At 41.3% G+C, this 26,974-nt stretch overlaps 1 protein-coding gene across 1 annotated transcript in view; it reads left to right on the forward strand.

The window, feature by feature from the left end:
- AATF (apoptosis antagonizing transcription factor) overlaps positions 1–25,795 on the forward strand; it is a 193,651-nt gene extending 167,856 nt beyond the window's left edge. The window contains exon 12 of the mRNA XM_056557544.1: positions 24,089–25,795. Coding sequence (XP_056413519.1) covers positions 24,089–24,152 — 64 coding nt within the window. The 3' untranslated portion in view covers positions 24,153–25,795. The remainder of the gene's footprint in view (positions 1–24,088) is intronic.
- Positions 25,796–26,974: the final 1,179 nt, after the last annotated feature.

Consider the following 26,974-nt stretch of genomic DNA (forward strand, 5'->3'; position numbering starts at 1 on the left):
TCTGGATAGGGGATGCGTGGGGCCGTCCCTATTCTGTTACCTCAAATGCGCAACCCGCTCAGGTGGGGAGAGAGAGCGTTGCGCATTTGAGGCAACTGCAAACCTCCAATGCTGTTGACTCTGTGTCCCATGACCCATTTTTGGGGGGACAAAGATATTATGAGGGGCATTGGGAAAGAGGTTTTGGGTTTGATTTTTTGGGGGTAGGGTATTTTGGTATAAAATTTGGAAGTCAATGTACCCTGGACTGGTACATTGGAGCCGAATTCTGGGGAATTAAAATCAGGGAAAAGGATTAAAAATGTAGTACTCCATGGAAGTGTGATACTCCCTGAAGCAGTTTTTAATGCAGAGGCCCGGATGATCGGGGCAAGTGTCACACTGAGTGGTGGTGTCCTTCCGAATCCCCCTCTTGTGACACACACTGCATTTTTTCTGAGATCGTCCCTTCTTTCCAGTGTGGGGGACCTCACCTGGAAAGTGTTGGCCGGGGACGATCCGGGGCACTGAAGTTCCAGAGGTGCTCTGACCCGCTCTTTGGCAGTCACCAAAGATGAGGGCCCTTAGAACTACCTCTTGAAACTCCAGGTATGTCCCTGTGTTGCCAGCGTTCTGGTACAGTATAAAAGAGTTGTACATGGCAACCTGTACCATGAAGACCGCAACCTTTTTATACCATACACGTGTTTTCCGCATGGCATTATATGGCTTGAGGACTTGATCAGAAAGATGAACTCCCCCCATATACCGATTGTAGTCCAGAATACAATCGGGCTTGAGGACCGGTCCCGCGGTACCTCGCACAGGGACAGGGGTGCTGCCATTCCCATGAATTGTGGTGAGCATAAGGACATCCCTCTTGTCCTTATACCGGACCAACAACAGGTTCTCATGGGAAAAGGCACGGGACTCACCCCGAGGGATAGGAGAATGTAGGGGATGGGGCGGAAGGCCTCTTTGATTATTCCGGACTGTCCCACAAGCGACCGTGGATCTTGCAGCTAGGGATGTGAAGAGAGCGATACTAGTATAAAAGTTATCCACGTAAAGGTGGTAACCTTTATCTAGCAATGGGTGCAAAAGGCCCCAAACGATTTTCCCGCTAACACCCAGAGTGGGGGGACATTCTGGGGGTTCAAAACGGGAATCTCGTCCCTCATACACTATAAACTTGCAAGTGTACCCGGAGGTACTCTCGCAAAGTTTATACATTTTCACGCCATACCGCGCTCGCTTGGTCGGGATGTATTGCCGGAAACGGAGTCTCCCCTTGAAGCTGATGAGCGACTCATCAATAGAGACCTCCCGCCCCGGGACATAGGCCTCCCAAAATCTGGCCCCGAAGTGATTGATGACCGGCCTGATTTTATACAGGCGGTCATACGCGGGATCAGTTCGGGGGGACATTCCGCATTATCAGCATAATGCAAACATCTCCGAATGGCCTCGAACCGGGAGCGTGTCATGGCCATACTGTAGAGGGGTGTCTGGTAAAAGACGTCCCCACTCCAATATTGCCTGACACTGGGTTTTTTAACTATACCCATATGCAGCGCGAGGCCCCAAAAGGTCCTCATTTCGGCTGCATCGACTGGAGTCCAGCCGCCGGGTCTAGCTAAAAGTGAGCCCGGGTTAGCGGCGACAAACTGTTGGGTGTACAATTCGTCTGTGTAACCATCAAATTAACAAAGTCATCACTGAAAAAATGACCGAAAAAGTCCTTTTCAGTGAACCCGGCGATGTTAATTTTGATTCCTGAGTCGCCAACAAACTCAGGAATCACGGGCTCGTGGTCCGCTGGCTCAGCCCGATGTACCAGTGATCTTGGCTGGGGGGCTTCACTAGTATGAGCGCCAGGGGGACTCATACTAGCATGGGGCACAGGGTCAAGGGCAGAGGAGGTTTGCGGCGCCGCACGGCGGCGTCTCCGCCGCCTTGGTGGCTCATCATCAGAACTAGATGTTGAGGAGGACGATGAAATAAGGAAGGTGGGGTCTTCATCGTCCTCTGAGCCGCTCTCCGTTTCGGAGGCAATTATGTCATATGCCTCCTCCGCCGAAACAGTCTGCGGGCCTTTTTCCCTACTCTAATGGGGATACGGGTATGTGTGTGTGTGGGGAAACTTTATTGGTGTATGTGCTGTGTGTGGTGTGGTGCGAAACTACCTCCCTAACCCGCCCTAACCCTCCCTAACCTAACCTAACTAAACTATCCCGCCCTAACAGAAAAAAATATAAAATAAAATGGGGACTTTAAAAAAAAATAAATAAAAAAAAAAAGGGGGACTTCTAGCGCAAAAAAGCCCTGCGCCAAAAAAAGCGTTTATCTAATCAGTGGTGTGCGCACTGATTAGCGCTTGTGGCGGCAGGGGGCGCAGAAGTCAGTGGGGGGTCTGGCCACACAGCCCAGAACAGTGGCTGGTGGCTTGTTCAACAACCCCCACACTAAAAACCCAAAAAATAAAATAAAAAAACGCTTTACCCCGAAAAAAATGCACCCACCTGAACCCCAAAAAAACGCTGATCAGTGATAAATCACTGACAGCGGTGGGACAGGCTGCACACACAGGTACGGTCCGTCCACACAGTACACGCCTGCTACTGGTGGCACGGACCGCCTATGGGTGCAAAAACACGCTAGAAAACGCAAAAAAAAGTGCCGTCACCACAAAAAAAAACGCCGATCAGTACTACGGGACTGATCAGCGGTGGGTGGGCTTTAACAAACGGTGGCAGACCGCTCTTTTATAACTAAGAGGGTCCGCACACACGCTAAGGGGAAAAAAAATAAAAGAAAAAAAGATCTGACCCTGATGACCCGGAACCGCTGCAGAACGCCGGTAAGTAGTTACCGGCGTCCTGCAGCGATCGCCGGTATAGGAGGTCCTCCGGACCTCCTCCGGCACACTGCCGGTATGTCTGCTGATAGAAATCAGCAGACATCCGGCTCCGATCCCCGCCCGGCGAGCGACGGGGAACGGAATCGCAGCACATCGCTCGTCTGAATTGACGAGCGATGCGCTGCGATCACCGACATGGGGGGACATAATGACCCCTCTGGGCAATATGCCGGGATTCCTGCTGAACGATTTCAGCAGGCATCCGGCTAGCGGCAGGGGCCGGGAATGCTCAGGGCGTATCCATACGCCCTGTGTCCTTAAGGACTTGGAAACGGGGGCGTATGGATACGCCCTGTGTCCTTAAGGGGTTAAAGGGGTACTCCCGAGGAAAACTTTTTTTTTTTTTAAATCAACTGGTGCCAGAAAGTTAAACAGATTTGTAAATTACTTCTATTAAAAAATCTTAATCCTTCCAGTACTTATTAGCTGCTGAATACTGAGGAAATTGTTTTCTTTTTGGAACACAGAGCTATCTGCTGACATCTCTGTCCATTTTAGGAACTGTCCAGAACAGGAGAAAATCCCCATAGCAAACACATGCTGGTCTGGACAGTTCCTAAAATGGACAGAGATGTCATAAGAGAGCACTGTGGTCATGATGTCAGCAGAGAGCTCTGTGTTCCAAAAAGAAAAACATTTCCACTGTAGCATACAGACCCTAAAAAAGTACTGAAAAGATTAAGATTTTTTAATAGAAGTAATTTACAAATCTGTTTAACTTTCTGGCACCAGTTAATTAAAAAAAAAAGAAAAGGTTTTCCACGGGAGAACCCCTTTAACACTCCACAGGTGTTTTAAAGTTGAATGGGGGGGGGGGGGGAAATGTCACTAAAATGCTAATGTTACCCTAAATTTTTCATTTTCACAAGGCAAAATAGGAAAAAGTCCCCCAAATGTTGGAACCCCATTTCTTCTGAGTAAGAACATACCCCATATGTGGATGTTAAGTGCTCTGCAGGTGAACTACAATGAGAAGGAGCGCCATTGGGCTTTTGGAGAGAAAATTTGTCCGGAATTGAGCCAGGTGTGTTTACAAAGCCCCCATAGTACCAGAACAGTGGACCCCCCACATGTGACCCCATTTTGGAAACTACACCCCTCACAGAATGTATTAGAGGGGGCCGTCAGCATTTACACCACACAGGTGTCTGACAGATTTTTGGAACAGTGGTCTGTACAAATGAAAAATGTAATTTTTCATTTGCACAGCCCACTGTTCTGAAGATCACTTATTAAATTCTGTGAGGGGTGTAGTTTCCAAAATTGGGTCACATGTGGGGGGGGGGGGTCCACTGCTCTGGCACCACGGGGGCTTTGTAAACGCACATGGCCCCTGACTTCCATTCCAAACAAATTCTTTCTCCAAAAACTCAATGGCGCTCCTTCTCTTCTGAGCATTGTAGTTCGTCAGCAGAGCACTTGACATCCACACCTTTTTTTTTTTTTGCTGTTCTGGCACCATAGGGGCTTCTTAAATGTTACATGCCCCCCCAAAACCATTGCAGCACAATTTGCTTTCCAAAAGCCAAATATGACTCCTCTTCTGAGCATTGTAGTGCGCCAGCAGAGCACTTGATATCCACACATGGGGTATTTCCATACTCAGAAGAAATGGTGTTACAAATTTTATGGGGAATTTTCTCCAATTACCCCTGTAAAAATGTAAAATTTGGAGAAAAAACTGCATTTACACAAGTCATCAAACACCTGTGGGGGTATTAAGGCTCACTGTACTCCTTGTTACATTCCTTGAGGGGTGTAGTTTCCAAAATAGTATTCCATGTGTTTTTTTTTTTTTGTTTTTTTGCTGTTCTGGCACCATAGGGGCTTCCTGCGACATGCCCCCCAAAAACCATTTCAGCAAAATTCACTCTCCAAAATCCCATTGTCGCTCCTTCCCTTCTGACCCTTCTTCTGCGCACGCAGAACACTTTACCTCCATATATGAGGTATTTCCTTACTCGAGAGAAATTGGGTTACAAATTTTGAGGGAATTTCTCTCCTTTTACCCCTTGTAGAGCCATTTTTGGAATTTTTACAAGAACATGCGAGTGTAAAAAAAAAATTAAGATTTAGAATTTTCTCCTTCAATTTGGTGCTATTCCTGTGAAACACCTAAAGGGTTAACAAACTTTCTGAATGTCATTTTGAATACTTTAAGGGGTGCAGTTTTTATAATGTGGTCATTTATGGGTTATTTCTCACAGAAAGGCCCCTCAAAACCACTTCAAACTTAACTGGTCCTGAAAAATTCAGAAAATCTATATCTATCTATCTCTATCTCTCTATCTCTAATCTTTAATCTCTTATCTATTAGCTGAGTACCCAGCGCCCTTGTTTTTCCATATATATATATATATATATATATATATATATATATATATATATATATATAAATAATGTATAACTCCAATGTGTGTGTGTGTTCCAGCATCACGTCCAAATGTGATAAAGATATTAACATGAAACTTGCACACATGTTACTTATGTCTACAACAAACATAGGATAGGTGATTTAACCCTTACTCACCCCCATTTGCCAGGGTCAGGGTTTTTGTGAAAAGTCCCATACAGGTCTATGGGAAATATGTTACTGCATAACTTCCAAACGGTTGGAGATATTTCGATAATACTTGGTCATATGTTACTTATATGTCCACTTAAAATACAGGATAGTTAATTTAACCCTTAATTACCCCCCCCCCCCCCCTATCTGAGAAGCAGGGTTTTTGTTTAAAGTCCCATGCAAACCAATGGGAAATGTATGTTCCCACATAACTTCCGTACGGCTGGAGATATTTCAATAATACTGGGTACACGTATTACTTATATGTCAAATAAAAAGATATGATAGTTAAATTAACCCTTACCTACACCCTTATATAAAAAATGGGTCTTTGTTTCAAGTCCCATGCATGTATATGGGACTTCCAGTACCTTACTCCACAAGTTCCGCTCTGCATCTCCTGGTGAATGTGTCGGTCCGGCTTGCAAGCCACACCCCATCTCACAAAGACAAGCCCACATTTAAGCCCCGCCCCTTTTATTATTTACCCTTTTTGTGCATCGGTCCGGTTTGCAAATCATGCCCAGTCCCACAAAGCCACAACCCCTTCTATTTTCAGCTTACAATATCTTCATCACAAATCAGTCCCACCAAAGGACAGGATATGAGGATGGGAGATAAACTTCTTCCTTTGTTGATTTTCCTCCCCAGCAAGGAAAAACTGGACAACGCCGGATACTCAGCTAGTAATTGTGTGTGTATATATATATATATATATATATATCAATTTGTGTGTGCGTGTATGTTCCAGCATCACTTCCATAGCTAAAGATATTAACATGAAACTTGGTACACATGTTACTTATATCATAGATGTCAATGAAGCCGGATGGACACGCAGACTTTTTACTGATATATAAACATTTCTACCGCTTTGGATTGTTTGGAAAAAATAAAATAAAAATAGCTATACTCACCCATGTATTCCTAGCTGCATCCAGTGCTGCCACTCGGGTCTTCTCTGTCAGCTTTGCTAACATGGCTGCAGTGATAACATGCCTGCATACACTGTCACAGGCCTCTGTGGTCTACAGCACAAGATTTATTTTTATTTTTTTGTTATCACAAATCACAATTTTAAAAGCCCGGTGGAAAAGAAGTCTTCAGTATTTGTTCCACACTGTTGTTTACCAAAATCGGCTAACCATATTCAATGTAAACATGCCTGTTCTATACACTGTTCTATAACAATCTTTTACTATATGGCATCGAGAACAAAAAAATGTACGATTTTGTTACCTAAAAACAATTCCTAATGTAAATATTTAAATTTCCAACATTTAGACTGGAATTTCTTTGCTTATTAGCTGGAATGACAGTCCATCATAATAAAGCTAGATTTCTGATATAATGCATTTGCTGTTATTTCCCTGGTATCTTGGATTGATAAGACTCCAGTTCCTTCATAGTGAAACTTCTTAATTAATAAAACCCTTTAATATTTGACTTGCTAACAATGGGGTGAAGCTTTTCTATTCCAGTTAATATTTAGGGTTTGCTTTAGTTTTGAGCCTAGTATTTTAGCTTCTCTTTTACCTGCCATCATTCTTTCAGTGTGCCCTGTTGTTTAGGCCAATACTGACCTCCTTAAATATTTATAAATCTTCCAGCTGATCTCATGAGAGGCAAGGCACAGGTCACATGTCATTTTTTGTAATTTAAAGCCGCAGGGCTAAAAGCATTTGCACAGGCTTAAAGTACCCAATCCTGACCTGACCAAAAGAGAGGGAATTGAAGCAGACCTTTCTGAATCTCTTCCAAGCGCTTGGATGATGGTGATGATGATGGCTGGCTTACTGTGTAATTTATGGCCTTAAGTTGCAAACATATAGTTTTCTAACCCTTCTGGAAATGAATGTTGCAGTGCCACCTTGTGACTACATGGCTAAAAATCGAATATGTTTTCTGTTACTGTAAAACAGTGTTGAGATTGCCATTTCATGTTCAATCCGTATTAATTGTATTAAAGTGATGAATATAAGTTTGCAGGTTTTTTTTTTTTGTTTTTGTTTCCTTCAGACACTCGCCTGTGTTCAAATTTTACATGAGCTAGTATTTTTTTCTCGCTGAATGTCTGGAGGTACACAAGACTAAAGGACATTTAGGGTACTTTGACATGGCAGTATTGTGACCAATAGTTTTTATCTATATTTTTAAGCAAAAACACAGAAAAGATTCAAATCTTACCAGTATTCATTTTTCTTTTTGTATGTTTTGATGGCCAGCTACTGATGCAAGATACTATTTAATGGTCCCACTCACAGGTTTTGGATTTGCATGTATTTTATGCCGATATATAATGATAGATGTCTGCACTGTTCACATATACAAGATAATTTTTGTGCGGATATTTTGGTACTGCTGTAGGAAAAAGCGGAGAAAAAAAACCCTCTTGCGTACATAGCATGCCACCTATTTCCACTGACTTTGCGTGGAAAAGTGAAAATACTGTGGATCAGCCCCATTGATTGACGTTGCAGTCCACGGTACCATACCATGGCTTTGAGATTCATAAACTACATAGTTCATAAGGTTGATCCAGAGGAAGGTAAAAAATCTTATGAGGCTGATGCCAATTATAGGGGTAAAAATTCCTTCCCAAAAACTATGGCAGTCATAATAAATCCTTGTAGTAATGTTATATCCCTATTAATCGAGTATCCGTAACTTATTACACCTATATACGCACTACATGTGCACGCAAATAACCCCAAATAAAATCAGAAATAGAATAAATGAGTAAAATTCTTGTAAAAAAAAAAAATACTTTTATTGAATCATCATTACATCAATATATTACACACAAGGACAGAATAAAAATGATAAAAAATATTATAAAGAAATATATATATATATATATATATATATATATATATATATATATATATGTGTGTGTGTATATAAATGGATAAAATCTGCAAGGAAAAGGAGGGGAGTCAAAGAAATAGCAGAGTAAAATATATATATATAACCAAAGTGCTCTATATACACTAAGGTCACTGCTGCATAGGGGGGGGGGGGGATGTAAAGTGCAATAAGTAATATAGGGAAAGGGAAAAAGAAACTTAGGCTAACAATTGCCTAGCATATGTGCTAAAATCACACTAAAGACAACCAATCAATAAAGTGCTGTGTGCAAAAAGATACAAACAGTGCAACATATGTGAAAAGCAAAGTTCAAGTGCAAAGGAATAGCAGCAGTGAGACTAGTGATAGATAATGCATACAAGGCAGGACTCCACAGCTCCACTCCGTTCCTCCAATGCATTTCGCTAAGGGCTTTGTCAATAAACGCGAAATAATATTTTACTCAGCAATTTCTTTGACTCCCCTCCTACTCCCTTTAGATTTTATCCATTTATACACACATATACACATATATATTTCTTTATACTATTTTTTAATCATATTTTTATTCTGTCCTTGTGTGTAATATATTGATGTAATGATGATTTAATAAAAGTATATATTTTTTTCACATGAATTTTACTCATTTATTCAATTTCTGATTTTATTTGGGGTTATTTGCGTGCGCATGTAGTGTGTATATTGGTGTAATTAGTTAATTTTCTTAACCCCCCCTTTTCTTTATTTTTCTATTGAGCCTGTCACGGGTAGGGTTATTTCGGTCTGCTAGTATCTGTAACTTGTAATATTATTACTCTCCATAAAGGCCCCTTTTGAATTCTTTTATTCAGTTCTTCATGACCACTTCCTCCAGAATAAAGTTCCACAGTATCACTGCTCTTACAGTAAAGAACCCCCGTCTGTGCTAGTGTAGAAACCTTCCTTCTTCTAGACATAGAGGGGCCCCCCTTGTTTTTATAAATATGTCATGGGAGAGATCTCTATATTGCACCTTAATATATTTATACATAGTTATTAGGTCGCCCCTGAGCCTTCTTTTTCCTAAACTAAATAACCCTAATTCTGATAATCTTTCTGGGTACTCTAGTCCTCCCATTCCTCCTACTACTCGGGTTGCCCATCTTTGAACCCTCTCCAGCGCCACTATATCCATCTTGTACACTGGTGCCCAGTATTGTACACAGTATTCCATGTGTGGTCTGACCTAGTGATTTTTACAGTGGTAGTCGTGGCCATCAATGCCCCTTTTAATGCACCCCATGATTTTATTTTCCCTGCCAGCAGCTGCCTGATACTGGTTGCTACAGTTTAATTTACTATTAACTATTAACCCCCCCCCCCCCCCCCCCCCCCCCATCAGCACTCCAGGCGGCACTTCCTGTGTTCGCACTTTGGTCCAAAGTCTGTGTATGAGTTGGGGGAAAATGTGCTCTTGAGCTTTTTTAAGCACAAATAAAACATAGAATACTTCATTTTTTTTAAACAAAGTATATTAGAAATATTTTTCATTTACCATAAGGAGTGTAATAGCAAAAATTTGTTTTAATGAGAGTGCCCATTTAACCACTTTACATAGCTTAGTATCATCTGCAAAGATTTATACTTTACTATACAATCCCTCGATAAGGTCATTATTAAATATATATAAAAAAAATAGGACCCAAAACTGTACTCCTAGTATCAGTGACCAAGAGTATGTCCCAGTAACCTTTTAAGGATTAAGGGTGTACAGGGACACCATTTTGTCCTGGTACTTAAGGACCGAGGACATACCTGTACACCTTGAGTCCTGGTAAGTAGAAGTCCCCACCCAGGGGACTACTTGAAGAGCGGCCGTTGTGGACTTTATAACTTAATATCTTCACCATCCCTGTGGGCAAAAATGTCTCCCGGGGATGGTGAGGATACTGATTTTAGCATATATCACGGGTTAAGTGTTATATGCTAAAATCTACTGATTGGTTCCCTTTATGTGGCTTTGAAGCAAGCGCAATGAGTGTCTGCTACTGACAGGCAGTGACGATCCTGACGCTGCCAGTCATTAACCCTTTAGAAGCTGTGATCAATGCCGATCACGGCGTCAAAAGTGAGACTAAAAATCTCTGGTAACTCCGGATCCCTCACGCATCCCCGTATACAGAAAAATAAAAAAAAGTTATAGGTCAGAAAAGGACAATTTTATGCAGATGAATTTTGTTACAGCAAAGCTTGCATTTTTTTTTAGTAGTACAAAAATAGAAAAACCCCTTTATGGTCCAAATCGGTTTCATCCTTAAGGGGCTAATAACCACCCTCTGTTTCTTATCACTGTACCAGTTATTTACCCACTTACAGACATTTTCCCCTAGTCCAAGCATTCTTATGTTATTACCAATCTTTTATGTGGCACAGTACCAAATGCTTTGGAAAAATCAAGGTATACGACATCCAGCGATTAATCTGATCAGCTTTTATGAGGAGGTGAGTTTGACAGGACTGATCCTTTATACACCCATAATAATATGAAGTCATACACTTATTTTTATCAAGATACTCCAAAACTGCATTGCTTAGAAAACCCTCAAACAATTTATTTACACCGGAGGTTAAACAGAAACAGGTCTATAATTTCAAGGGTCACTTTTTGCCCCCTTTTTGAATATTGGAACCTCATGTGCTATGCACCAGTCTTGGGGAACTATAGAGTCCTTGAATATTAGATATAGGGGTCTGTCTATTACCTTACTTAACTCCCTTTGAATGCAGGGGTGCATGCCATTTGGACCTGGTGATTTGTCAATTTAGATTTTTTGTAGGCGGCACTGTACTTCTTCCTGGGTTAGACAAGTGACCTGTCCTGGGGAGTTTACCATATCTTGCTGTATTTCACCTGGCATATCATTTTTCTCTGTGAATACAGTGGAGAAGAATGTGTTTAACATATTCGCTTTTTCCTAATTTCTCCCTCATCACTTTTTAAAGGGACAACACTTTCATTTTTATCCTTTTTATTATCGCTATAGTTAAAGAACACTTTGGGGTTAATTTTGCTCTTTGGCAATGAGGCTTTCTGTCTCCACTTTTTCAGCTTTTATCTCTTTCAGCTTTTTTGCCTCTGAAAAATAAAAGAAGCGATCTGATTGGTTGCTATAGGCAACTGGTCAACTTTTCCTTTTGCACTGGTTTTGATAAATCTTCACCTGTAAAGGTTTGTGTGTGTGTATATGTGTGTGTGTGTGTATATATATGTGTGTATATATATATATATATATATATATATATATATATGTGTATATATAGTGGACACAGAAGGTTAAAAGGGTTATCCCGCAAAGAATGTGATCTGCACTGTCTTGCTGCTGTATACATAATCATTTTGTTATGTGTTTTGGTCCTTTTTTGCTGAATTATCTGACAGATCTGATTCTACTAACCAGTCAGTTACCCCAAATGGCCAAAAGAGCCTGTCAGGGGTATTGAAGGCTTATATGCAATTTGCTTGGCTAGTACACCAAAATACCTTTGGTAACCCAATTAAGGCTTGTTCACATCTGCGTTGGAGATCCGTACAGGGAGATCGGTTTGCAGATTCTGTTCAAATTACGAGAGTTAAGAAAAAAATTACTGCAGGTCATTTTTTTTTGTTTTTTCCAATCAACTACTACAAAACAATGGACACCAGACGGACCTGATGGACCAAATTCAAAGTCAATAGGACCCATTGGTGCAATGGGCCATCCAGCTCCATTGTTTGTCTCTGGAACGGACTCCAAACCAGATGTGAACTTAGCCTAAGTTTTAATTGTAATCTCATTTAAATTGAGGCATGAAATCCAGCACTGTGGGCCACAAATTAGTTCTAATACATTATAAACTGGTATATGTGTATACTTATAGCATGACTTGCTTGAAACAGATTAAGACCATTTCTTGGGCAGGGAGGGTGCTTACACCTTCTGAACAGCCCAAGGCCCATGGTAGCCTTATTCCATCGCTGGATAGCATTACTTTTCTCTAGTGAATGAATAGGATGTGTTCTTAATAATATCACTGCTGCTTTCTTGTCATAAGATAGGCTGCACAAACATATTTCTCATTCAAAGTTATTTCAAATGCCAGGACTGAATTTTTGTCCCAGTCCAGCTCTGTTAAGATACTTTGTCAGCTGCCAGCGGTGGGAGAAGATTGATTCTTGGCTAAAGCTCCCGCCACCACCAAGCAGCACTGAAGAGAGCACATGAAACAAATATTATGGGGAAAATGTAATTTTGGTTTTATGCTAAACACTGCATATTACTTCAAATCGACTAGTAACCCCTTGGGGACGAAGCCCATTTTGACCTTAACCCCTTAAGGACCCGGGGTTTTTCCGTTTTTGCATTTTCTTTTTTTCCTCCTTACCTTTAAAAAATCATAACACTTTCAATTTTGCACCTAAAAATCCATATGATGGCTTATTGTTTGCACCACCAATTCTGCTTTGTAATGAGCTCAGTCATTTTACCCAAAAATCTACAGCAAAACTGAAAAAAAAATCATTGTGAGACAAAATTGAAAAAAAAAATGCAATTTTTTAAATTTTGGGGGCTTTCATTTCTACACAGTACATTTTTCGGTAAGATTGACACCTTCTCTTTATTCTGTAGGTCCATACGATTAAAATGATTCCCTACTTATACAGTGACCCCCCCCCCCCCCGACCTACGATGGCCCCGACATATGATCAAATCGACATACGATGGCCTCTGAGAGGCCATCGCATGTCAATATCAGCATCGACATACAATGCTTTTTCATGTAAGGGCCATCGCATTAAGTGCTATCCGGCAGCGCAAAATGCTTAAGCTGCTGCCGGATAGCAGCTTAATGTTCCCCGTGTGGTGCGGTAAGTATTACTTACCCCTCCACGATGCTCCGGGGTGCCTTCCGGGTCCAGCGCTGGTCTTCCGGTGTCTTCTCGGCCCTCTCCGATGACGTCAATACGCTGCTGCGCACGTCATCCAATAGGAATGGCGTACGCAGCGGCGTAATGACGTCGCTACGCAGGCCCAGTAAGGCCTTGCGGAAGACAGCAGAGGACCGGAGAAGACAGCAGAGGACCGGAGAAGACAGCGGAGGACCGGAGAAGACCAGAAGAGCCCAGCGGAGGCCCGGGGTCACCATCGGGAGCGGCGGGGACACAATCGCGAGCGGCGGGGACAGATGAGTACAGCTTCCTATACTTTACATTGCACGAATCCCTCAACATGGCTTTGTTGGAACGAATAACCATCGTATGTTGAGGGACCACTGTATAGGTTTGATTTTGTCATACTTCTGTAAAAAATCATAACTACATGCAGAAAAATGTGTAGGTTTAAAATTGTCGTCTTCTGACCCCTATAACTTATTTATTTTTCCACGTATGGGGTTGTATGAGGGCTCATTTTTTGCGCCGTGATCTGAAGTTTTTAGCAGTACCATTTTTGTATTCATAGGACTTATATACTTCATTTTTTCATGATCTAAAAAGTTACCAAAAATACACTACTTTGGATATTTTTTTTGCGCGTACGCCATTGACCGTGCGGTTTAATTAACAATATATTTTTATAATTCGGACATTTCCGCACGCGGCGATACCACATATGTTTATTTTTATTTACACTGTTTTTTTTTTTTTTTAAATGGGAAAAGGGGGGTGATTCAAACTTTTATTAGGGAAGGGGTTAAATGATCTTTATTCACTTATTTTTTTTGCAATGTTATAGCTCCCATAGGGGACTATAACACACTGATGTTTTACATTGATCAATGGTTTCTCATAGGAAACCATTGATCAATGATTTTGCCGCTTGACTACTTATGCCTGGATCTCAGGCACTGAGCAGTCATTTGGCGATCGGACACCAGGAGGCAAGGTAAGGGACCCTCCTGCTGTGTCACAGCTGGTCGGGATGCCGCAATTTCGCCGCGGACATCCCGAACAGCCCCCTGAGCTAACCGGCAATCATTTACTTTCACTTTAGACGCGGCGTTCAACTTTGAATGCCGCGTCTAAAGGGTTAATAGTGCGCGCTATTAGCCACGGGTCCTGGCCGTTGTTAGAGGCCGGGCCCGACCCGCTATGACATGGGGCCACATCGTAGCCCTGCATTATAGGACGGGTGCGGACTCATGATGTACTGGTACGTCATGGGTCCTGTAGGGGTTGAAGGGGTACTTTTTTTTTTTTTTTTTTTTTTTAAATCAACTGGTGCCAGAAAGTTAAACAGATTTGTAAATGTCTTCTTTTAAAAAAAAATATCTTTATCCTTCCAGTACTTTTTAGCAGCTGTATGCTACAGAGGAAATTATTTTCTTTTTGAATTTCTTTTTTTATCTTGTCCACAGTGCTCTCTGCTGACACCTAATGCCCGTATCAGGAACTGTCCAGAGCTGGAGAATATCCTCATAGCAAACCTATGCTACTCTGGACAGTGGTGTCAGCAGAGAGCACTGTGGACAAGACAAAAAAGAAATTCAAAAAGCAAAGAATTTCCTCTGTGCCATACAGCTGATAATAAGTACTGGAAGGACACAGATTTTTTAATAGAAGAAATTTACAAATCTGTTTAACTTTCTGGCAGCAGTTCATTTAAAAAAAAAAAAGTTTTCCAACGGAGTACCCCTTTAACCCCTTAAGGACCAGGCCATTTTACACCTCAGGACCAGAGCGTTTTTTGCACATCTGACCACTGTCACTTTAAACATTAATAACTCTGGGATGCTTTTAGTTATCATTCTGATTCCGAGATTGTTTTTTCGTGACATATTCTACTTTAACATAGCGGTAAAATTTTATGATAACTTGCATCCTTTCTTGGTGAAAAATCCCAAAATTTGATGAAAAATTAGAAAAATTAGCATTTTTCTAACTTTGAAGCTCTCTGCTTGTAAGGAAAATGGATATTCCAAATAAAAAAAAATTAGATTCACATATACAATATGTCTACTTTATGTTTGCATCATAAAATTGATGAGTTTTTACTTTTGGAAGACACCAGAGGGCTTCAAAGTTCAGCAGCAATTTTCCAATTTTTCACAAAATTTTCAAACTCACTAATTTTCAGGGACCAGTTCAGGTTTGAAGTGGATTTGAAGGGTCTTCCCATTAGAAATACCCCACAAATGACCCCATTATAAAAACTTCACCCCCCAAATATTCAAAATGACATTCAGTCAGCATTTTAACCCTTTAGGTGTTTCACAGGAATAGCAACAAAGTGAAGGAGAAAATTCACAATCTTCATTTTTTACACTCGCATGTTCTTGTAGACCCAATTTTTTTATTTTTACAAGGGGTAAAAGGAGAAAATGTATACTTGTATTTGTAGCCCAATTTCTCTCGAGTAAGCACATACCTCATATGTCTATGTAAAGTGTTCGGTGGGCGCAGTAGAGGGCTCAGAAGCGAAGGAACGACAAGGGGATTTTGGAGAGTACGTTTTTCTGAAATAGTTTTTGGGGTGCATGTTGCATTTAGGAAGCCCCTATGGTGCCAGAACAGCAAAAAACCCTCACATGGCATACCATTTTGGAAACTAGACCCCTTGAGGAACGTAACAAGAAATTAAGTGAGCCTTAATACCCCACAGGTGTTTCACGACTTTTGCATATGTAAAAAAAAAAAAAAATTTTCTCACTAAAATGTGTGTTTCCCCCCAAATTTCACATTTTTGCAAGGGTTAATAGCAGAAAAGACCCCCCAAAATTTGTAACCTTATCTCTTCTGAGTATGGAAATACCCCATGTGTGGACGTCAAGTGCTCTGCTGGCGCACTACAATGCTGAGAAGAGAAGGAGCGCCGTTGAGCTTTTGGGAAAAAAAATTGTTTGGAATGGAAGTCAGGGGCCATGTGCGTTTACAAAGCCCCCCGTGGTGCCAGAACAGTGGAACCCCCCACATGTGACCCTATTTTGGAAACTACACCCCTCACAGAATTTAATAAGGGGTGCAGTGAGTATTTACACCCCACTGGCGTTTGACAGATCTTTGGAACAGTGGGCTGTGCAAATGAAAAATACAATTTTTCATTTTCACGGACCACTGTTCCAAAGATCTGTCAAACACCTGTGGGGCGTAAATGCTCACTGTACCCCTTATTACATTCCGTGAGGGGTGTAGTTTCCAAAATGGGGTCACATGTGGGTATTTTTTTGGGGGGGGTTATGTCAGAACCGCTGTAAAATCAGCCACCCCTGTGCAAATCACCAATTTAGACCTCAAATGTACATGGTGCGCTCTCACTCCTGAGCCTTGTTGTGCACCCACAGAGCATTTTACACCCACATATGGGGTATGTCCGTACTCAGGAGAAATAGCGTTACAAATTTTGGGGGTCTTTTTTTCCTTTTAACGCTTGTGAAAATAAAAAGTAAAGGGCAACACCGGCATGTTAGTGTAATTTTTTTTATTTTTTTACACTAACAAGCTGGTGTAGCCCCAACTTTTCCTTTTCCTAAGGGGTAAAAGGAGAAAAAGCCCCCCAAAATTAGTAGTGCAATTTCTCCCGAGTACGGAGATACCCCATTTGTGGCCCTAAACTGTTGCCTTGAAATACGACAGGGCTCCAAAGTGAGAGAGCGCCATGCGCATTTGAGGACTAAATTAGGGATTGCACAGGGGTGGACAAAGGGGTATTATACGCCAGTGATTCCCAAACAGGGTGCCTCCAGCTGTTGCTAAATTCCCAGCATGCCTGGACAGTCAGTGGCTGTCCGGAAATGCTGGGAGTTGTTGTTTTGCAACAGCTGGAGCCCCCGTTTTGGAAACACTGCCATACAATACGTTTTTCATTTTTATTGGGGGGACAGTGTAAGGGGGTGTATATGTAGTGTTTTACTCTTTATTAGGTGTTAGTGTAGTGTAGTGTTTTTAGGGTACATTCACACTGGCGGGTTACGGTGAGTTTCTCGCTAGAAGTTTGAGCTACGGCGAAAAATTTGCCGCAGCCCAAACTTGAAGCAGGAAACTTACTGTAAGCCTGCCCGTGTGAATGTACCCTGTACGTTCACATGGGGGGGGGGGGGGGGGGGGGCAAACCTCCAGCTGTTTCAAAACTACAACTCCCAGCATGTACTGACAGACCGTGCATGCTGGGAGTTGTACTTTTGCAACAGCTGGAGGCACCATGGTTGGAAAACCTTCAGTTAGGTTCTGTTACCTAACTCAGTATTTTCTAACCAGTGTGCCTCCAGCTGTTGCAAAACTACAACTCCCAGCATGTACTGATCGTCGAAGGGCATGCTGGGAGATGTAGTTATGCAATAGCTGGAGGAACGCAACTACAACTCCCAGCATGCCGAGACAGCTGATTGCTGTTTGGACATGCTGGGATTTGCAGTTTTGCATCTGGAGGGCTACAGTTTTAGAGACCACTGCAAAGTGATCTCCAAACTGTGGACCTCCAGCTGTTGCAAAACTACAATTCCCAGCATGCCCTGACAGCAAACAGTTGTTTGAGCATGCTAGGAGTTGTAGTTTTGCAAGATCTGGAGGGCTACAGTTTAGGGACCACTATATAGTGGTCTCAAACTGTAGCTCTCCAGCTGTTGCAAAACTACATATTCCAGCATGCCCAAACAGCAGTCTGGGCATGCTGGGAGTTGTAGTTTTGCAACATCTGGAGGGCTACAGTTAGAGACCACTGTATAATGGTCTCAAACTGTACCCTCCAGATGTTGCTAGGCAACTCACCGTCTTCCGTCGGATCCAGCCGCACGTCATCGCCGCTCGCCGATCTCCGTCGCCTGCAGCCTCCGACGCCCGCCCGGATCGGTAAGTGGATCTTCGGCACCGGTCCCCGTCGTTTCCCCGTCCTGCCCCGCCTATTGTGGGTGGGCAGGACGGGGAAAACGAAAGTAAACCCCCCCGCCCCCGATCTGCTATTGGTGGTCGCGTCTAGACCACCAATAGCAGGGATAGGAGGGGTGGCACCCGTGCCACCTCACTCCTATCGCTTCAGGGGGATCGTGGGTGTCTTAGACACCCGCGATCCCCCTTACATTCCGGGTCACCGGGTCACTATAGACCCGTAATGACCCGGAATCGCGCAAATCGCAAGTGTGAATTCACTTGCGATTTGCCGCGATCGCCGACATGGGGGGGTCTGATGACCCCCCTGGGCATTTGCACGGGATGCCTGCTGAATGATTTCAGCAGCCATCCGGCTCCGATCCCCGCCCGGCGGGGACTAAAACTGCCCATGACGTAAATGTACGTCCCTGGTCCTTAAGACCCAGGGTGTCGGGACGTACCGTTACGTCATGGGTCCTGTAGGGGTTAAAGGGGTTATCCACCATAAGGTAATTTTGGTACGTACCTGGCAGGCAGTAATGGACATGCTTAGGAAGGATCTGCGCTTGTCTTGGGGCTAAATGGCTATGTCATGAGATTACCATAACACACTGGCTAGCTTTTTGTGAACGTGTATTTCCTGTTTGACTTTTCTTTTTTTGACTACAAATCCCACAATTCCATTTTCCTCCCTCCCACACATCAGCCAAGCTGTTGCATTAGTTGCAGTTGATCTCTCTCCCACCAAGCGATCCCTCCACCCATTGAAGCGGACAGGCTCCCTGTCATCATCTGACTAGTGAATCAGGTCTCGACCGCATTGCAACCTGGGAAAAATCTGAGACAACAGTCATTTTGTATGCTGATAAAAATAAATAGTGGGGTGAAAATCACAGAAGAATTGTGAGAAAACACACGGGTACAAACACTCTTTACAGCACCTGTAGCATAGTCAAATAAAAAAAAAATTCTGGAATACCCCTTTATGAACAAGGAATTTTGCGATTTCTCATTGATTTACAGCTAACATCTGCCGCAGTTTTCACTGAAAAAAACACCATGGGGCCGTTTTGGCGTTTTGTTTTTTTTGTGGCCAAAACGCACACACAAAAAAAAAAAAAAAAAGTGGAAACTTAGCCTTATGGTAAAGAAGGCTTGCTGTTCCTGGAGATTAAACCTAGTAGGGAGTACCTACTTGTCTTTTCAGAAGGTTTTACCTAGAACAGTTTTTCCTATTTTTGTTTTGTATGGGCCATTTATAAACTTAAATGGACACTGTCAGATAAAAAAAAAATGTATATGTTGTACATCTTGGCAAAACATCAAGCTTTCTTGGACAATTTTATTTCCTTTTTATAGAAATCTTGGCTTATAAACTCATGGCTTTGTCCAAGCTGAAGCAAAGGCATGGACAAAATCCAGTAAGTGAGGGTGAGCTAGCACTCCTCTGTTCTCTCTCCTGTCTGATAGGACTCCTCTGTGCTCTCTCCTGTCTGATAGCACTCCTCCGTGCTCTCTCCTGTCTGATAGCACTCCTACGTGCTCTCTTCTGTCTGATAGGACAGGAGAGAGCACAGAGGAGTACTATCAGACAGAAGAGAGCACAGAGGAGAGCACAGAAGAGTCCATTTTGGCCTCACAGACAGAGAATTTAATTTTTACATGTATAGTAACCTAGTTTACAGTGGGGCAAAAAAGTATTTAGTCAGCCACCAATTGTGCAAGTTCTCCCACTTAAAAAGATGATAGAGGCCTGTAATTTTCATCATAGGTATACCTCAACTATGAGAGACATAATGAGGAAAAAAATCCATCAAATCACATTGTTTGATTTTTTAAAAATGTATTTGCAAATTATGTTGGAAAATAAGTATTTGGTCACCTACAAATAAGCAAGAGTTCTGGCTCTCACAGACCAGTAACAACTTATTTAAGAGTCTCCTCTTTCCTCCACTCGTTAACAAGTTCAAGCTGGTGTCATTAATACAGGTATCAGTATAAAAGACACCTGTCCACAACCTGTATGCAAAACAAAAAACCTCCAAGGAAAGTGGAATTCAGGCGCTGAAGGACCAGACAAGGTGGAAGACAGTAAAACATTTACTCCCAGTATGCAACGCGTTTCGCGCACGTGCGCTTCATCAGGCATATGGACAAGGGAACAGGAAGCACTTATATACACACCAAACACAAAGGATTAACCCCTCATTGTCAGAACAATCATCCAATGGGGGAGTGACAGGAAGTGACTAGAATTAACCCTACACTGTCATAGGTTAACCAATGGCTAAACTCACAACAGCAAAAATAAAAGTGCACCTTATAAAAAGGTGCAAATGTGCGTTAGCTGTAAACCTCAAATATTGCACTGTCCATAAAGCGCACACGGTAAATAAAAAAAACACACGAAAATAAATCAGCGGTTACTAATGATATATTTTATATTAAGTGTTCTTACAGTTGTGAAAGTTAATTTGTAATTTATTTATTATCCTATGACTGTCTTTTACAATATGTTGACCGGACTATCCAGCCAATTCGTGCCCGTATGTGTAATAAATACCCATTTTTTATGTTGGAATGATGCTTATTCAGTGTGTCACGCCATTTTATGACAGTGCACAGTAAGAAGACCGATTGTTTGAAGGTCCAAATCTTGGAAATGATTCCCGGTGATGCACCCAATAGGTACCAAAAACTTATCAACCGGGAATCATTTTGGATCTTCAAATTATGCACTTTATTTCCGAATGGACTAAACGAAACCATTGAGAACACTCGCTGATTTAATTTTTTGTGTTTTTATATTTTTATATTTTATTGACATTGTCTCTGGTTTATATATTTATTTTTGTGTGTGTTTTTTTAATTTACTGTATGCACTTTATGGACAGTGCAATATTTGAGGTTTACAGCTAGCGCACATTTGCACCTTTTTATAAGGTGCACTTTTTTTTGCTGTTGTGGGTTTAGCCATTGGTTAACCTATGACAGTGTATGGTTAATTCTTGTCACTTCCTGTCACTCCCCCATTGGATGATTGTTCTGACAATGAGGGGTTAATCCTTTGTGTTTGGTGTGTATATAAGTGCTTCCTGTTCCCTTCTCCATATGCCTGATGAAGCGCACATGCGCGAAACGCGTTGCATACTGGGAATACATGTTTTACTGTCTCCACCTTGTCTGGTCCTTCAGCGCCTGAATTCCACTTTCCTTGGAGGTTTTTTGTTTTGCAGTGCTACACTGGTGGAACGGCAGCAGGGGACAATTGTAACACACCCTCACCCAAGTTGTGCTGGCCTATGCACAACTTGTTCTGGTAAGCGCTATTACTACCTGGTCTCTTACATTGATTTGGCGATATTACACCATGGAGCGCTCCTTCTGTCTTTTTCTACAACCTCAGTCAGTCACTCTCCAAACTCCACTATGGCCAAGACCAAAGAGCTGTCGAAGGACACCAGAAACTAAATTGTAGACCTGTACCAGGCTGGGAAGACTGAATCTGCAATAGGCAAGCAGCATGGTGTGAAGAAATCAACTGTGGGCGCAATTATTAAAAAATGGAAGACATAAAAGACCACTGATAATCTCCCTTGATCTGGGGCTCCACGCAAGATCTCACCACATGGTGTCAAAGTGATCACAAGAACGGTGAGCAAAAATCCCAATACCACACGGGGGGACCTAGTGAATGACCTGCAGAGAGCTGGGACCAAAGTAACAAAGGCTACCATCAGTAACACACTACGCCACCAGGGACTCAAATCATGCAGTGCCAGACGTGTCCCCCTGCTTAAGCCAGTACATGTCTGGGCCCATCTGAAGTTTGCTAGAAAGCATTTGAATGATTCATAAGAGGATTGGGAGAATGTCATATGTTCAGATGAAACCAAAGTAGAACTTTTTGGTAAAAACTCAACTCGTCGTGTTTGGAGGAGAAAGAATACTGAATTGCGTCCAAAGAACACCATACCTACTGTGATGCATGGGGGTGGAAACATCATGCTTTGGGGCTGTTTTTCTGCTAAGGGACCAGGATGACTGATCTGTGTAAAGAAAAGAATGAATGGGGCCATGTATCATGAGATTTTGAGTGAAAACCTCCTTCCCTCAGCAAGGGCATTGAAGATGAAACATGGCTGGGTCTTTCAGCATAACAATGATCCCAAACACACCATCACGGCAATGAAGGAGTGGCTTCGTAAGAAACATTTCAAGGTCCTGGAGTGGCCTAGCCAGTCTCCAGATCTCAACCCCTTAGAAAACCTTTGGAGGGAGTTGAAAGTCTGGGTTGCCCAGCGACAGCCCCAAAACATCACTGCTCCAGAGGAGATCTGCATGGAGGAATGGGCCAAAATACCAGCAACAGTGTGTAAAAACCTTGTGGAGACTTAAAGAAAATGTTTGACCTCTGTTATATACCCTTTGTTGGCAATAACAAAGCATTGAGATAAACTTTTGTTATTGACCAAATACTTATTTTCCACCATAATTTGCAAATAAATTCTTAAAAAATCTGACAGTGATTTTATGGATTCTTTTTTCTCATTATGTCTCTCATAGTTGAGGCCTCTCTCATCTTAAGTGGGAGAACTTGTACAATTGGTGGCTGGCTAAATACTGTTTTTCCCCACTGTATAAGGTTAAAAAAAAAGCCGAGTCCATAGAGTTCAACCTAAAACCCTACTGTGTTGATCCAGAGGAAGGCAAAAAACAAAAACAAAACATGAGGCTGATGCCAATTGCATTTTAGTTTTTTCTTTCTCACCTTCTAAGAGGTATTAATTTTTCCATTTCAGACCCATATGAGGGCTTGGTTTTTTGCACGACCAATTGAACTTTGTAGTGACACCTTTCATTTTACCATAAAATGTATGGTGCAACCAAAGAAATATTTGTGTAGGGAAATTAAAAAGAAAACTTTTTTTAAAGCAATTATTTTTGCGCCGTACACTTTATGATAAAATATACATGTTTTCTTTATTCTGTGGGTCAATACAATAAAACGCTACGTACGTTTACATGCTTTTCTATAATTTCTCTCTTTCTCACTATATATACATACATACATATATATAATACACACACTAACCCATAGGAGTTCAATGGCTTTGAGTGTAGTCAGCCTTTCAATGCGGCTTGACATGAGAAAAACTGCATGTTCATCAGCCTTGCCCACCTGTGTGTGAAATGATGCTCTGTGAAAAGACTGGTTTCAGCATTTCAGTGGCAGCTGCTGACATGTGAACCCTGCTGGGGACAGTAAGTGGTGCTTACAACCTAGGAATTACACTTGGCATTGCAGTGCAAGGAGAACATTTGCTTTGAAAGCAAGATGTGCAGATCAGAAGTGGGGAATCCTAATGGCTATGAAATGACATATTCCCTGACCTCTAATTGTTTTCTCTTATGACTGTTTAATCAATATTGAGCATTAGTAGCAAATGGTGGAGGAGTCTGAAAATACAATAAAATCTACAGAGACTACAGAATAAGATCACTCAGAATAGAATGACAGGCAGGACTGTAGTGAATGACATGTTATTTGTAAGGCATAGAAGATATGTGAATATATTAAATATTCTGTTTCCCTTTAAGACTTGTATGTATCTGTGTGTGGTATATCAGATAATTTGGAAGAATCTATCACAACACTGATACCAAAGGCTGCAGACTGTCTGACATGATCTTCAATTGTGGTAGAAAAGCATTGACTCTTAATAAAGCAAGACACTCTAGGTTGGAATCATACATTCCGTTTTTCTGGTAATTTTTAAGCCAAAGCCAACAGTGGATACCAAAGGAAAAGTGAAAAATGCTGGATCCACTTATGGCTTTGGCTCAATAGCTGCACTGCAGACTGCACAGAAATCTCATAAAGAAAATGTTTTCAGCCCTATTGGAACTGGAACTAAAGTCTCTTTAATTCTTCACTTTTCTTTTTTGCTTGCCACAGGACTGAACTGTACCAGTCATTATTCGGACAAATAAAGCATTCAGAAACTGAAGGGAGAATATGAGCACGAAGGTTAACGCTGGAGGCCTGAGGAAGAATACTTTTTGTTTTCTTTTTTAATATACACACATTGTTTTGACCCCCAACCACTGTAAAGTAAATTGATATTAGGATTGTTCTGAATGGCTTCTCTGCATTTATTTAAACTAATAATGACAATGTTTTTGGTCTACAGGTTGAAAGTGACATAACATTTGTCAGGATATCCTGTGATGGAAATCATTCTATGTATGGGCTGACATTATGATTAATAATAATCGAGAAAATATCAAAATATTTCTCAGTTTCACATTTTAAAGGCAAAATCCATGTTAGGTCTGTCCACACTAGCTGTTTCATCTACATTATGGGGATGTTCACAAGGTTACAAAAACTATGTATGTAAACCGCCTGAAAAACAGCTCTCCAAATCATCAGCGTTGTTTTTACACGATTTTCAAATTACAGATGTTCTTGTATGCTCTTTTGATCAGGCAATTTTCTAACATGTCACCTCTGTTTTTCAGCACTGGTTTTCATGCTGTTTTGAGCATTCCCCAATGGGAGCTGAAAACCACAAATTTTTTAGGCTTTTTTAGCACGTGTGAACTAAATCTTTCTATTCTATTCCATCTTTTTTAAAGCATTGTTGGACATCATAGGTTGGGGTAGGATATCCCACTAAAGGGTATCACTAGGGTACCACTTAATAGATCTAACACAGTACATAAATACTTAATTCCAGTGGTGTGTCTAGGCATCTGGCATCTGACTTGTCCAGGCATAGTCCACAGAACAAGAACCTGTTCTCCAAATCAGATTTTGATCCCTCATGTTGATCTTTCACTAAGAACACTATTGTCAATATGGCAGCCATATTAGTAGGAATAAGTACAATAATGTGGTAAGCTATAGCACTTAACAAATTTGTATTCATTTTGTTATAGGATGGGACTTGAATCTGTAATTCAAGCACAAATAATGTAATGTGAATCTGGGCTAAAAAGACAACGTTTTGTTTGCCTACCCATGCCACCAGATGTTAGGCGTTCACATCATGTTCAGTGCCTGTTCTACATTCGGCACACTCAACGAGGTGGCAGTGGCCAGTTGATCTACATGATTGCTGTGCAAAACCAGATACTTAGCTTGTGGCTATTTATGCGGCAGTTCCAGTTGCAAAAAAAGTATGTTGTGTAAAAATACATATGACACAAGCTGTAATGCTTACACACTTTGTTTATATGCATTACTACAGTTTATTTTATTAAAGAAGATGGGGACCATAGCAGATTTTTCTATGGGTGTCCATGCATTATAGCTGTAGCCCAGGTTCATTGACATAGAATAGTGTATAATATTTTAAAACCAGTGGGAAAAGAGCCATTGAAAGGTCCACACTGATTACTTTTCACTGGACCATCTCTTTAAGATTATTTAGCAAAGCCATTACTATTGCCCATAGGCTTCATCAACAGTATAATATCCAAAGATTGAAAGTGTTATGTAATATTATGTTATGTATTCATAGCATTTTCCCTAAACCAATTTTTCACCCTTTTATTAAGATGCTGTGCAGTTTTCTTCACCTGTATAAATGAATATGAAGTATCTTGTACCTGCTGTCCTGTGCCAGGAATAGTGATAAATAAAAATGAGTCCACGTCATTATTTTCATATAGAAACAGAAATTCAGGGACTGTGACATTTAGTAACTTTCTGCACGGATGAATCTGGCCACTCACAGAGCAGAACAAAAAAATCAATACTTCGATATGGGGCATTCAGAAATTGTTGTTTAGCTGAACCAGAGGAACAGGCAAGAGACACATATTTGTATGAAGAAAAGTCAATATTCAACCTTGAGCGTCAACAGCTATTGATATTTGCACAAAGCATGAAACACACCATGTTTGACAAACGGTTCTTCTCATGACTTTAAAACAACATGAAATGTCACAGTGTTCAAAGAGAAAATGTAAGGACGGTTCACTTGCCTACATTACATGATTCCAGGGGTTGAAGCTGGTAACTTATTCCTGTCATTGTCTACAAATGGAAGACCAAATCATTATTCGAAAGATGAAAAATGTACCAGAAAAATTTTTTACTGGATTTTTAACACTCATTGGTATATATGTTGGAGGAATCCAACCGCCATTGGTTAAGGTACTTGGCAAATTCTAGTATATGGATATGTATATACTGTATTAGAACAACTACATTAGACTGTGAATTGGACATGTGCAAGAAAAGCAATAATGATTTTATTATTTTATAGATGCTGTAGTATAAACACCCACCCAAAATTCTTAGGGGTTAATTTATCAACTGGCAGGCACCTGCAAATTTATATGCTCGGGGGGGAAAAATATTTAAAGACTTGTGTTATTAGGGCTCTTTATCTTGTGCCTCAAAGAGTGTTAACTGCGCCTCATTTTCAGAAGTGTGTTTGGTCTTGTAAAAATTTTGGACAAATAGCAAATCATTTAGCCATGTATACTTGGTTTTAGCTGCAACACTTTTGTGTACCAGAAAGGGGTGCTAAACCTTTAAAAATAGGGCACAGCACAAAAAGCCTAACCACGCCCCTTTAATAAAAATTGCTAACGAAGCTAAATCAGGTGCTATAGATGTGAATATGTGGCGCTAATAGTGTGCGCCGCATTTTAAACCAATGTGGTGCAGCTAAAGCAAATAAGTGGTGCTAAATTCTTTGAACAGTGTGTGTTTATTTTATTTTTTTATGTCTGCACTAGCTTTGTTATTTTTCTACTCATACACTTCCAGGGACATGGTTAGCTGATGAGTCTATCATTGCACAAAACTTATTTTTGCACCCTTTTT

This window comes from Hyla sarda, chromosome 2 (genome assembly GCF_029499605.1).
Source record: "Hyla sarda isolate aHylSar1 chromosome 2, aHylSar1.hap1, whole genome shotgun sequence".
Taxonomy (NCBI): Eukaryota; Metazoa; Chordata; class Amphibia; order Anura; family Hylidae; genus Hyla; species Hyla sarda.